At 40.3% G+C, this 14,127-nt stretch overlaps 1 protein-coding gene across 1 annotated transcript; it reads right to left on the bottom strand.

Moving 5' to 3' along the window:
* Positions 1 to 222: 222 nt before the first annotated feature.
* On the bottom strand, positions 223 to 1,340 carry LOC121436680 (thymosin beta-15A-like). The gene is made up of 2 exons (XM_041636681.1): positions 1,241 to 1,340; positions 223 to 266 (listed from the first exon to the last, which is right to left on the bottom strand). The coding sequence occupies exons 1-2, from the start codon at positions 1,338 to 1,340 to the stop codon at positions 223 to 225; spliced, it is 144 nt and encodes a 47-aa protein (XP_041492615.1).
* Positions 1,341 to 14,127: the final 12,787 nt, after the last annotated feature.

Raw genomic sequence — 14,127 nt, 5'->3', positions numbered from 1 at the left:
AAGTTTACAAATAAAGAGAATGCCTGTTCCTGATCACTGCTTAACTGGGTACTGATTAACACTTAACTATCAGGTATAGGCAAGAGCCCATCAGCAATTGTCATGCATCTCTAGAAACACATAGGCTTACAAAAAAAAAAAAAACAAACAAACAAAAAAAAAAAACACTCCTGAAACAAAGATTGTTTGGCAATGTTCATGTTTATTCTTCAAATGTGATCTTCATTTTGTGGTATTTTTGTCAAACTCCTTCTCTTGTTGGATGGCTAGGGAAAGAAAAATAGAAAAAGAAATATTAAAAGGGATTTTCCTCTTTATTTTCTTTCTTTTTTTTTGATTTTCTTAATATTATGTTAGGTTTCTTCTCAAAAATAGCTTTACTAAGTCACTGAAGGCTGATAAGCATGCCTTTGAATGCAAAAGCCCTAACCACTTATCCTCATAGTGGAGGTGTGTATGTGTTAGAACACCAGATGACAATACAATAATGTATATATTCTATATAAATATGTAAAGCATATATTTAAGTAATAGATTTAAAATATTGTTAAAATATTGTTATTGTCCACAGAGTGTTCTAGGAATGAGGAGTAAGTAAGAATTTCATTTGGTTTTATCCGTATACAATTAGGAAGTTTCGTCTTTTCAGATAATTTTTTGAATTCTTGAGTTCTCAATTAGAGCTGACAAGACAAAAATGCCACTCAGCTTTTAAAAGTTCACTTTGAGTTTCTCTTGACGTTGTTACTCTGAAAAGCAAACTGATTCTTTGAATCTGGGAAGCTGGGACACACATAAACTTTAAACTTAGTCTTCCACCTTATTTTATAGCTATTTCTAGAAGACGAAAATTACAGTTTGCACATTTTTTATGTGTGAAAGCATAGATTCAAAGTGTTGCATCCTGAAAAATGTATAATATTCACATTAAAATAAAACCTGGGCAAAATCAAGATTTATATAGTACCACATCCAATTTTCTAGAATTAGCTTTAATGTAATTTTAGTAATTTTGTAAGAAGAAATTAGTCTATGATACCATTATTACTGTAACCTAGCATACAAACCATGTACATTATCTAAATAAAAAGATAATTACTTGATATTTTAATTGCTGCATTAATTATCATAATTCTTACTACTACTTAGGTTTTTGCAATTTTAATACAACATAGGTTTGTTAAGTGACTATGCCAACTTTCACCAATGTTCCTCTCAACTAGAAACCTCCATGACTTACTTTCCTTCGATGGAAGCGTATTTTTTTCTGTGGTAGTAGTTTTTTTCAGTTTTGATCTGTCAAATTTTTCAACTTCCGACATGTCAAGTTTGTCAGCCATTTTGACTAAAAGAACAACAACAACAAAACGTTACCTGCTAGAACTATGATCAGATTAGGAATAACAATTAAAACTTCATACAAATTCAATATATCAATGAATTCATTGTATATTGGTTTTCAACAAGGAAAAAGCCAGCCTTAGAAAGTCATGTTTTCGTAGGGTACTCTGATTGCAAAGCTTTAGTCCATTTCTGCTGGCAGCAAATGACAGCAGATGAAGATGCTCCAGAAACTAAGATACTCTAGAAATCCAGGGGAAAATAAAAGCCTGACTTTAAAAATCCCAGCAAAGGTAAAATGAGACTATGAGCATATTCACTTTCCAGTCAGCTACTTTTAGGGGATTTGGGAATGATGGTGAGCATCACACGCTAAAAGAGAGGCACACAACACTGTACTAATTTCCATTGAATGTCCAAAGTCAGTATATTAGAACACTGCAATAAGACAGGGAAGGGTTTAACCTAGTCGTTGCCAATTACAAGTCTTATAATACCTTCTTGTAACCTTAGAGAGTGTGTAAAAGAAAAAAGAAAAGTCGCTATTTATGATCAAGACTCAAAAGCTTTAGTAGAATGAGGAATACCAAATACAGCTGAGTCCTAGTTCCAAAGATAAGAAGGCAGAACTCTTCAGCCAGGGCCTGGTTCTATCTTAGCAGGGCTAGGACACAATCTAGTGACCAGGGTAGACTAGAGAGCCCTCCACCCCACCCCACCCCAGCTCTGAAGCTTCCACCTCTCAAACCCTTTCAGTCAAGGATATCCTAAGACACTCCTTTACCAGGTGAACATCACCAATCTCAAAGCTGGGGTAATTGGGATTCACACATTTATAACTGCAGGGCAGGACAGGATCATTTGTCTGAATTGTGCCATTTACAAATAACTTGTCACTATCCAGTGCCCTAAGGGACAAAGGATAAAATTAAACCTAAAAGATTGCACCCTATTCCCCTGTGCCTGCCTCAACTTTACTCCTGGCCTTTGCCCTTTCCTCGGAGTTGCTTGTCCCCTTGGGCCTTCTAAGGTGGGACCCCCAGGATCCCGCTCCGGACAGCAATACGGGAAACAAAGCCACTGTGAAGTGGGCTTCGAAATGGGATTCCCTCAGCCACAAAGTACGCCCTGCCCCTTGTCCTGCCCATCCCTCTGTGACTTCAGACCCTGTGTTATGCAAGGCCTCTCTGATTGGTCAGCAGTCCTGGCTTGCTATGTCCCCTCCTCAGCTTTTAATTTTGTGGGTGTCAGAGTTTGTTCAATTTTAAGACCTCTGTGCTTAAAAATGTAGGTATTTAGACTGTATTTGATAGTAGGGACAAAGTCCTTTATGACAGTATCCACCTCCTTGCATAACAGTTGGAAAACATTACCATCTAAAAAGACAAATATTTTAGCCAGACGGAGTGCTACAGTCCTTTATTCCCAGCACACAGAGGCAGAGGCAGGTGAATCACTGCGAGAAGTCAGCCTGGTCTACATAGTGAGTTCCAGGACAGCCAGATCTACATAGTGAGATCCTGTCTCAAAAAAAAAAAAAAAAAAAAAAAGACAAATATTTTCTACTGTATGGGATTGAGATGAGAGAGGAGCCATTGGGCTAGTAATATTTTCTCACAACATTTAATCAATGTAATTTACTATTAACAAGTTTGTAACAGGAAGAGCGTCCTCACAGCTATCTTACACCCGAAATAATCACACAGAAACTGTATTCATTTAAACTCTGCGTGGCCCATTAGCTCTAACTTTTTATTGGCTAATTCTTACATCTTTATTTAACCCATTTTTGTTCATCTGTGTATCGCGTGACTGTGGCTTACTGGCAATATTCTAACCAGCATCCATCTCAGGCAGGAGATCCATGGTATTGCCACTCTGCCCTTCTTCCCAGTATTCAGTTCTGTCTATTCTGCCTACCTAAGTCCTGTCCTATCAACTGGGCCCAGGCAGTTTTTTTATTCATTATCTAATGAAAGCCACACACAAAGAGAAGGAATTCCTACACCACAAATTTATTTTTTTAGTAGCTTAATTCAGGGAGGACTACCCCAGGGTGATCAAAACTTTCTAATAATACATCTTATTAAACATGCATCATACTTGACTCTGCTAAATCTTCTTTTACAAAATCAACTCAAAGAAATCCCCTTCTTATTTTTTTTTTTTTGGTTATTGTTCTATTGTTATGAAGAGACACCATGACCAAGACAACTTTGATGACAATAAGCACTTATCTGGGACTTGCTTACAGTTTCATAGAGTTAGTCCATAATCCTCATGGTGGAAGCAGACAGGCTTAGCGCTGGGGCAGGAGCTGAGAGCTTTACATCCTCATCCTCAGGCAGCAGGCAGACAGAGGCTAGGCCTGTCAAGGGTTTTGGCAAACTCAAATCCCGCCTTCAGTTACACACTTCCTACCCGGCCACACCCCTCCCGCTCCAACAGTTCTACTAACTGGAGACCAAGCACTCAAACATAGGAGCCTGTGGGGGTCATTTTCATTCAACCACAGCAGGTTTAATCAATACATCATTTTCTATGTATGAGTTAGCCAGGGAGGAAATTCTAGGAATTGTCCAGCTCCTGCTTGGGTCTGTGGGACCTCTACTGCCCCTGTCCAGTTAACTCCCTGAGGAGGCAGTTTGGGAACTCAGCCAGGAAAAGAGTGTGAGTTCAGCATCCTGGTAATCTCCCTCTGAAAAGATCACAGCTGTGAATTTCCAGATCTTTCTTCAAAGCTACAGATGGGTTTCTAGGTTGTCTCAACCCTCTGTCTCAGTCCAGTCACCCTGTGTAGAGTTACTATTCAAAGTTATGGGGTCATCATCCCCAGGCAAAGCATAAATTTTTGCTAAAGTGTCTACGTCAAAGGGCATGGTTTCCCAGGGAATCTGTACCAAGCCCAGGCTGGTTTGGTAAATGTACAAAAGCTCAGAATGCTCCAGGGACCTCCCAGAAGAGTCCCAGGCATCTTCAGGCTACTGTATTCCACAATTCTCCCATGATTCCTGTTGGCTGTTGTCTGAACTCCAGGTACTCAGTAGATGAGCATAGTCAGGCTTTGATGCTGACATCTGATCATTATTCAGGGAATTCACCCGCTTGCAAGGTGCTTCTCCATCTGCCTCGGACTGGTTGGATGCTGCATCCATCTCTCATTACCTGGGTAGACGGTGCACCAATCTCTCTTGTTGACTGCTTCAATGATGGTGCTCCCATCTCTATCATTGCTCCATTGGATGATGCATGCATGTCTCTCAATGCCTGATTGGATGATGCACCCATCTCCATTGTTGAGTGGTTGGATGGGACACTACTACCTTTCTCAGCAGGGTTCGATGATGCACACATCTCTGTCATTGGCTGATTGGATGATGCACATGTCTCTCTCTTTACCTGGTTGGATGATGCACACGTCTCTCTCTTTACCTGGTTGGATGATGCACCCATCTCTCTCTTTACCTGGGTGGATGATGTACACATCTCTCTCTTTACCTGGGTGGATGATTTACACATCTCTCTCTTTACGTGGTTGGATGATGCCCCCATCTTTCTCGTTGCCTGTTTAAATATTGCACCCATCTCTTTCACTGCCGGATTGAATATTGCATCAATCTTTTTCATTTCCTTGTTGGATGAGGTGACCATCTCCATTACTGCTTTGCTGGATGAGGCTCTTCTAACTCTCTTGGCCTGGTTAGATGGTGCCCTTTCCACACTCTTAGACTGAATGGAAGATGCATCCACCTTTATCATTTCCTGGTTGGGTGGTGCACTTGTCTCCATCACTGCATGATTGGGTGAGGCTCTTCTACCTCTCTTGGCCTGAGTGGATGATGTACTTCTCACTCTTGTTGCCTGGATGCAAGATGTGCTCATCTCTATCATTGCCAGGTTGGATGGTGAACCCATCTCTCTTGCTGCACCCGTATCAATCATTGCCTGATTAGATGATGCTTTTCCTGCTGCCTTGAACTGGCTGGATGCTGCTGAAGGTGAAATCCAGTGATAGTTCCCCTGCTGTGTCTGAAGTTTGTCTTGTTGACTTTTAAACCACATCTTCACCGCTGTGTCCTTAAGCTGGAGCCTTGAAGCCAGTTCCTGGGTTTCCTGCTCTGTGGGGAACTTGTTGAGGTGAAAGGCCTCTTGCAAGACCCTGATTTGCTCCAGACTGAACACGGTGCAGTACTGGTGATCTTGCTGGGGCTGTCCTGACATCGAATCCTCCTCCGGGTTGCAGAGTCTGTCCAAGACTGTGTCCACGGCTATGCAGAGCTTGAAGATTTAAACAAAACCGTCTTCTCAACCCCTCTCTGAACCAGGATGGATAATCTTTTTCTGGAGCAAGTTCTGTAGAACTCATTTGACTTGGGTTGTTCTGGGGGATGCAGGTCAAAAAAACATAAAGTCTAGAGTCATTCGAAGGGTGCAAGAACCCAGAAAGGTAGTCACATGAGCAAAGAAAGCTACAGTCCTGCCTGGTGGCCTGTCATTGCTGTTCTGGGGACGTCGAGGGAAGAAGCATAAGGTCAAGACCCAACTGAGTTACACAGTGAGGTAGCCTGGGCTCTTCTGTCGTCCCCTTTCTTATTTTTTAACTAGGCTATCTTCCAGAAAATTATGTTTGAAATTTTATTCCATGACTAGTCACTTGACTGCAGACAAAGAAATCCTGTGTCAAAAACCAAAATAAATAAATAAATACATAAATAAATAAAAGTTTTAACAAAAAAACACTGATCTCAGTTAAAATAAACCAGAGGCTACATGGGTTACTATATTCAGTTACAATATTTCTTAATATATAAATAATTTTATTTGGTATATTTTTATTGATTTTTATGGGCACAGATTAGTGTTACAGTTTTCCTCTAACCCCATTATTTCAGGGTTACCAAACCTTCTTATAATAGCGACTTAAGAAACACTTGTAGAGGACCCAAATTTGATTCTTAACAACCAAAACTCATAGCTTACAACCACTTGTAACTCTAGCTGCAAGGATCTGATACCAATTTCTGGACTTTGGTAAAAGTTGCACTCATACACATACACACAAACACACAGGGAGACTGGGGCAGGGAAGAGAGGGGAAGGGAAGGTAAGAGAGAGAGAGAGAGAGAATTATAAATAGAATAAGCCCTAAAAAAAGAAATAACATGTTTTAATATTGAGTTGAGGAGATGGTTCCTTGGCTAAAGGACTTGTTGCCAAGAATGTGGACCTGAATTTTAAATTTTGAATTGTTGTTTTTTTTTAAATTATCTGTTTGTTTTCAAAGTAGAGAGAGAAAGAAGGCTTGGAGTCAGATGGGTGGGGAGGCAGAGAAGATTTGGGAAGAGATGGAGGTCGGAAAGAAATATGATCAGAATATACTGTATAAATTTTCAATGACAAGAAAATAAAAAATTCCAAAAGAAATGAAAGGTGAATTCAATAAATCAGAAATATTTGTTTATGTTTGATGAAGAATTTCCACCTAAAATATATTATAAATTATTAAAATTTGAGAATGAGAAATCCTGTAAAAATTTTTTAGACCTGAACCACCTTAAAATAATTCAGTACATTCATTTATATTTTATATATGCATGCTATGAGGCGTGGGTGGAGATTGGAAGACAACTATCAGAAGTCAGATTTCTCTTTCCACTGGGGCTGGGGATTCAACTTCAGGAGGTCAGCTTTGGTGGAAGCACACTTTACCTGCTATCTTTAGTAATTTTCCATTGATGTGTTAAAATATCACGACCAAAAGCAACTTGGAGAGGAAAGAGTTTATTTCAGCTTGCAACTCTGAGGTCAAACTCCCATCAGTGAGGGAGGTCAGGAGAGGACCACAAGGCAGGAACTTGGAGGCAGGATCTGCCTCCTGGCTGCCCGCTGGATTACACTCCATGGCTTGCTCAACCTGCTTTCTCAGAGCACCCAGGATCACCAGCTCAGGGTGGCCCCATCCACAGTGAGCACAGACCTTCACATCAATCATCATACAAGAAAATGTAGGTTGGGTATAGTGTGCATGCCTTTAATCCTAACACTTGGGAGGCAAAAACAAGTGGATCTGAGTTCAAAGTCAGTCGTGTCTATATAGGGAGTTCCAGGCCCAACAGGACTACAAAGTGAGACTGTGTATCAAAAAAAAAAATGAATAAATAGTCAGATAGACCTCATCTTTGATATGTATGTATAGAATTGCAGTGCTTGGTAGGCAGAGACAGGAGGGACAGGAGCTTAACACGATCATTGTAGTCTACATAGTGAGTTCAAGAACAGCCTGGGATACATGAGACTGTCTCGAATAAGAAGACAGACCCACTGAAGCAGATTAGTGGTTACTATAGCATCTAGAAATCGAAATACAGGAGTGACTGCTAAAAGATAAGGAGTTATGTTTGTTCTTCATTTTCTCTTTAAGATGTGGGAAATGTTCTGGACTTTGATAATTATGACAGTTGTATATTATTTTGAATATATACCAAATCACTGAATTGTGCACCATAAAGAGGTAAATTATAGGATATGACTAATATCTCAATTTACAAACAATAGGAAATTTTGTAGTTTTTAATTTCCACTTGTTATTTTCTTGAGGTTTTTTAAAGGTTCCCTATTAGGAATGTCCCAATTTCTGCTTTGACTTCTGGGCATAAGTGATGAAAAACATTGTGGGTTCTATCAGGTTTTTTTTTCTTCACCATGACAATAGTGCTAAGTCTGGCACACATATCCCAGTATGAGTAGCACAGGTTAAGTGGTGGCACTTTGTGGTCACTGCCTCTGTCTAGTGGCAGTAAGGGAGGTTACCTGTCCTTCTCGCACTCCAGATACCTTGAGGATGAGCTGGGATGCATTGGAGAGCATGAGGTCCTTGATACATTTCAGGTGAGGCCTGGGAATCAAGGAGGGGAAAGATAAACATCCCTGAGCTTTCAGCAAGTTGGAGTCCCAGTGCCTGGGGCTGCACCTCAGAGTACCAGGCTCTTCTAATATCCCAACTCTTTTCCTCCAGACCAAGAAGCATGCATGTGACAATCAGGGCCTCAAAGGGGCTGCCACCAGGCCAGTGAATCTGCAGAGAAGGGAAAAGTGGTGAGAGGACACACAGTTTACTTCTCTCTGTGCCTTTGCGTGTTTTATGACTTGCACAAGAGGGGGTGCCGAGGGGATCATTTCACAGCTCCCCATGTGTGCTTTCATCTGTACTCCTGTCCCTTCCTCTTCTGGAAGTTGCCTTGCAAGGAGTGTCATAACCTTCAGTCCCTGCTTGGGATCAGCAGAGTCAGGCTGCCTGGGGAAGCATTGCTCACAGAGAGGCTTAGGTTGCGCCATGCCCAAGTTCTTGAAGGCAGGCCTTCAGACACCTATTTTCACCGCAGAGATGCACACCCTTGCTTTGGCCAGCTCTGTGGACCTTTCACAGAGTGTCAACTAGCAAGTAGCTCTCAATTCCAGGAAGGTAGTAAATGGGAAATGTGTGAAATTTGTTTACCAAAACACGGATTTCCTCCATTTCTGAAATGCATGTACTTTAGACAACAAACTGACGTCCTTTCTGTAATTCAACTAATCGTGGCACAAAGTTTTTAAATGCTAGGCATATAAATGAAGACCCAGGTATTGAACCACCAGCTGACAAGTTATGCCTGAAATTTGTTGTGTTTGACATGATTTCCTACCAATTGTCATTTGTACGTTTTTTTTCACTTTCAGGAATTTAAAAATATGTGGTTAATTTAAAATGAAGAAATAAGTTTCTGTATGGAATTCTCGTGCAGATGCTGTTTATCCTTTCCCTCTCTATCCCCTGAACCCCTTTTACTAGTTCTCCCCTCTTCTCCAAAGTAGCTCCCTCTGTTTTCATGTCATGTGTATTCTGTTCCCTTATCTGTCTCCTTTCCTTCCCCCTTCTCCTATGATCTGTTTTTATTCTCGATTGTTCCCCCATTCATTGCAGACATATGCTCACACCTGTGCATGCACATGTATAAAATTAAGATCAGGAATCCATCTATAAGAGAAAATGTGGCATCTGGCTCTCTGAATCTAAATTACCTTGCTTGATATAATAAACTTAAGTTCACCACTATTATGATTTTTGCTGAACACTCACGTTGTCAAATGCCTTCTAAATATTCATTTTTAATTGTTTAATCTAAATATTCAATTTTAATTAAGCTGCCATCATCAAAGAAACTTCTTATGGTCATGGAGGAAGATAATGCAGAAGCCCATAACCAACCAAAGTGGCTCAGAATAAGTAAGCTCAGAAGAGTCATAAGATGAGGAGATGTACAACAGAAAGATGTCTTTTGGCATGGCATAGCCATTACATTAATGAACTTGTTGTGGCTGTAGTTAAAGGCACAGGACCCATTCAAGCATATCATCAGGGGATAGGGAGAAGAGCATGAAGTTCCAAATGGCCCTTAGAGACTGTTGACATTTAATGGTTGTTGAAAGAGAGGTGGACCGTTCATTCACTGTCTAAATTCAGTGGGTTATGCACAAAAAGAAGACATGAAAGGATGATTTGTTGGAAAGAATGGTTTCAATGGGAGAGGAAGGGGAAGAAGAAAGGGGTGAAATGCCTATAATTCACTAAATAAATATATAAAACTGTCAAAGAGGGGGCTGGAGAGATGGCTCAGAGGTTAAGAGCATTGCCTGCTCTTCCAAAGGTCCTGAGTTCAATTCCCAGCAACCACATGGTGGCTCACAACCATCTGTAATGAGGTCTGGTGCCCTCTTCTGGCCTGCAGGCATACACACTGACAGAATATTATATACATAGTAAATAAATAAATAAATAAATATAAAACTGTCAAAGAACAAAATCACCAAAAATTTCTATTCCACCCATTTTCCTAAAAATAACATGATTTTTATTTTATTTTATTTTTTATGTCTGAGCCTGCTCTATGAAAGTGAGCTCGGTTTCCTGGATCATGGATGATGAAACGTCAGATGAAAGAAACTGAGAGAGAACACACAGGATAGAATCAGGAGCTCTGTTTGGTGATGTCAAAGCAGCCAAAGAGCCCAGAGTTTATTTCAGAACTTGCATTTTTACAGATTAAGGGCAGAAGGCAGAACAAAGAGCAGTCCAGTCAGCTAACCACCTCCCTGCACTGTCCTTGGGAGAAAGTATAAGCAGGTTCATATCACTCCTTTGAATTCTGCTAGCGGCAAGCAGTTTCTGCTTTCTACTTCTTAATAGATAATGTGTTCTTTTCCCATGGGCAAAATGCTCTTTCCCATGGGCTTAATCAGAACTTTCTCACAGCCCTCAAGGATGCAGGCAGAGCAGGCAAGCTTGAACTCAAATGACTTTTAAGTCAGAATTGACTCCAGATGGAAACTGAGTCACATGTGGGCTACCACATCTTTAGAGTAGAATAAGATTCTACTGTGTCTACATACTACACCTTCTTTACCCATTAATCTGCTAATGGAAATCTAGACTGACTCAATTTTTAGCTGTTGTGAACAGTGCAGCAATGAATATGGTCCTGCATGCTACTCGGGGTAGTAATGAATAGTCCTTTAGCGTTTATACCCAGGAAATATAGAGCTGGGTCATATGGTGGTTCAGGTTTTAGTGTGAGAATCAAATGTCTTTCAAAATGGCTTTATTAGTTTACATTACCACCAGCAGTGTATATGACTCCTTTCCTCTCTACATTACTTTCAGGGCCTCTGGCATTCATTCATTCATTCATTCACAGTTCTTGTTTATTCATTTTTAGAATAGTAAGTGATCATGATAGAGTGTGCCACACTCTTTATTCTAAGCCAGAGACTAGTATGGAACAGAATTTTTTTTATAGCAAAAGACAATAAACCAAGTCAAATGTATTGCATCTTAAATGGTGATAACTGTTATACCCTAAAGGAAACAGAGGAGGGAGGATCGTGGAGAAGTGAGACTGTCAGCTGTGGCTTACAGCTATTGGCAGAGGGCTGAGGCAGGATGAGGAGTTCAAAGCCAGCCTCTGCAGCATATACTGACATCTCAGAACAGACAAATCAATCACGGCTATAATCCTAGTACTTGCAATGTGGATACAGAAGAATCATAACTTCCAGACTAGCCTTGGCTGCATATTGAGATTCTAGCTTTTGTAAGGCCCTGGTCATTATTCCGTACCACAAAGGAGGGTAAAGTTAAACTATGTATAAATATTACCTTGGTGTTAACAGACTTGAACTTACATTTCCTAAGGAACAACTATTGTCTGAATGGTTACTTTAATTACTGGCTCAGTCCTTTGAAAGAAGTGCTATAGAAACTCATTAGGCTCATTTTGGTTCAGTGACATGCCCCATGTATTGTGTGCTGTGGTATATGCCTGTAATCTCAGCAGTAGGAAATTAGAGGCAAGGAGGATTAGGAGATCAAGGCTAACCTTGGCTACATAGCAAGTTTGAGACCAGTCTAAAACTGTGAGAGATAGATTAAAAATCAAACAGGAAATGCCCTATAATCAGCCAGGTCTGGTGGCACTCAAGGGACTGGAATGGGAATTGACTCTTTCAGGCCAGCCTTTGCTACATGGTGGGATCTTGACTCAAAAAGAAGAACACCGCAACACAAAAATACAACAAATGAGAAAGTCCATCTTGTCAATCAGTTATAGAGGGGTTAGAGGGCTAGGTCAGTAGTTAAGCACCTTGGCTGCTCTTGTAGAGGACCCCAGTTCAGTTTGCACCACCCAGCCACCGGTAACTTCTGTTCCAGGGGATCCATTGCCTTCTACCTTCTGTGTATACCAGGCACGTACATGTATATATAAATATATATGTAAACATATATATTTAAGTATGTATGCAGGCAAAAACTCATACATATAAAAGCTAAAAAGGTTTAAAATTAGTTGTACATATCAGATATTTCTTATGAAAATGCACATCTTGTGGGAAACTAGGGTTAATCATTTATCACATAAATGATTATATATGCACACATACCAAAGTATGAAGCGTAAAATTTTCCTTTAGCTTGATTTTTTTATAGTTTTCATTCTGTTTGGGTCTCCCCCTGCCCCAGAAATCATATTTTTGCATAGACTGTAGGGTCATGGGGCCTCACAAAATCAATTCCTGAGTATTTTTGCAGGGGATGCCATAACTCACATGGTAACTTTACATACAGTGTGGAAGCACATAAGCACGGGAGACATCACTTTGGAAATGGTCATGATGTCTATAGTCCCTAGGATGTTCTGAATGACAAAGTTCTTTGTGTACAAAGGACACATTTTATACAACAGCTAGGTGTACTCCCTTCTCTTCTTTTTTTTTCTTATTTTTATTTTCTTTTCAATTTATTCTTCTCTCATATATCTCCTCCCTCCTCTTCCTCCCCTCTCCTCCCCCACCTCCCCTCTTAATCCACTCCTCCCCCATTTCCCTTCAGAAAAGGACTGGCCTCCCAGTGATACCAATCAAACCTGACATAACAAGTTACTATAAGACTAGGCACAAACCTTCATATTAAAGCTGGGCAAGGGGATCGAGTGGAAGGAAAACGGTACCAAGAGCTGAGGAAGAGTGATAGACAACCCCTATTCCCCACTGTTAGGACTTCCACAAGAAGATATGCAGAGGGTTTAGGTAAGTCCCATACTGGTTATTGGTTCAGACACTGTGGGCCCCCTATGAGCCCAGGTCTGTTGATTCCATGGGATTTTTCGTAGTGTTCTTGACCCCTCAGGCTCCTACAATCCTTTCTCCCCTTCTTCCACAGGATTCCCTGAGTTTGACTGTGGGTCTCTGCATTTGTTTCTATTAGTTGTTGGATGAAGCCTCTCTGATGATGATTATGCTAGGCTCCTTTCCATGAGGTTAGCACTATATCATTAGGAATCATTTCCTTTTTTTTTCTTTTTCTTTTTTTGCTTCTTCTATCCTGGGTCTCTGGACTGTCCAGTCTTTGGTTCCTGGTGTTCTAGGAAGTATCAGGGAAACATTTATTTTCTAAACATGAGCCATTCTGACAAGGGTGAAAAGGAATCTGAAAGTAGCTTTGCTTTCTATTTCCCTGATAGTTAAGGTTGAATACATTTTCAAGTATTTATGGGTCATTTGTGTTCCTTCCTTTAAGAACTATCTGTTCAATGTGTTAGCCCTACTGATGAGAAGAGTAAGGATCTCTTATATTTAATTTCTGCAAATAATTATGTATTCTGAATATTAACCTCTGTCTGAAATATAGCTGGCAGAATCTTCTTGTTTTTCTGAAAGCTATCTCCTCATTCTGCTTATAACTTCTTCTGCTGCAAAGGGCATACTTAATTTCATAGAATCCTATTTGTTAATTTTTGATAATTATTTTGATAATAGAGTCCGTTTAAGGAACACCCTGCCTAGGCTTCTATCACTTCTATCCCATATGTATGCCTCTAGCATTGTCAAAGTTTGAGGGCTAATGTGAAGACCTTTCAGGCATTTTCAATTTGTGTGTGTGTGGGGGGGGGGTAAATCTAGTTTTATTCTTTTACATATGGAAATGCAGTTTTTCCTCCATCGTTTGTTAAGGGGACTGTTTTTTCTTTAATTGTATGTGTGGTGGTTATATGCCTTTAATCCCACCACTTGGGAGGCAGATCTCTGTGAGTTCGAGGCCAGCCTGGTCTATAGAGTGAGTTCCAGGACAGGCTCCAAAACTACACAGATAAACCCTGTCTCAAAAACAACAACAACAACGAAAAAAAAGCAACTGGCAATAAATGTTGTTGAAGATGCAAGTGTATGTTTAGCTGTTTGCAGACAATCTTAAAG

Source organism: Microtus oregoni, unplaced genomic scaffold, assembly GCF_018167655.1.
Source record: "Microtus oregoni isolate MIOR12 unplaced genomic scaffold, Mior012 000050F_002, whole genome shotgun sequence".
NCBI lineage: Eukaryota > Metazoa > Chordata > Mammalia > Rodentia > Cricetidae > Microtus > Microtus oregoni.
This window is presented reverse-complemented; position numbering and strand designations above follow the sequence as displayed.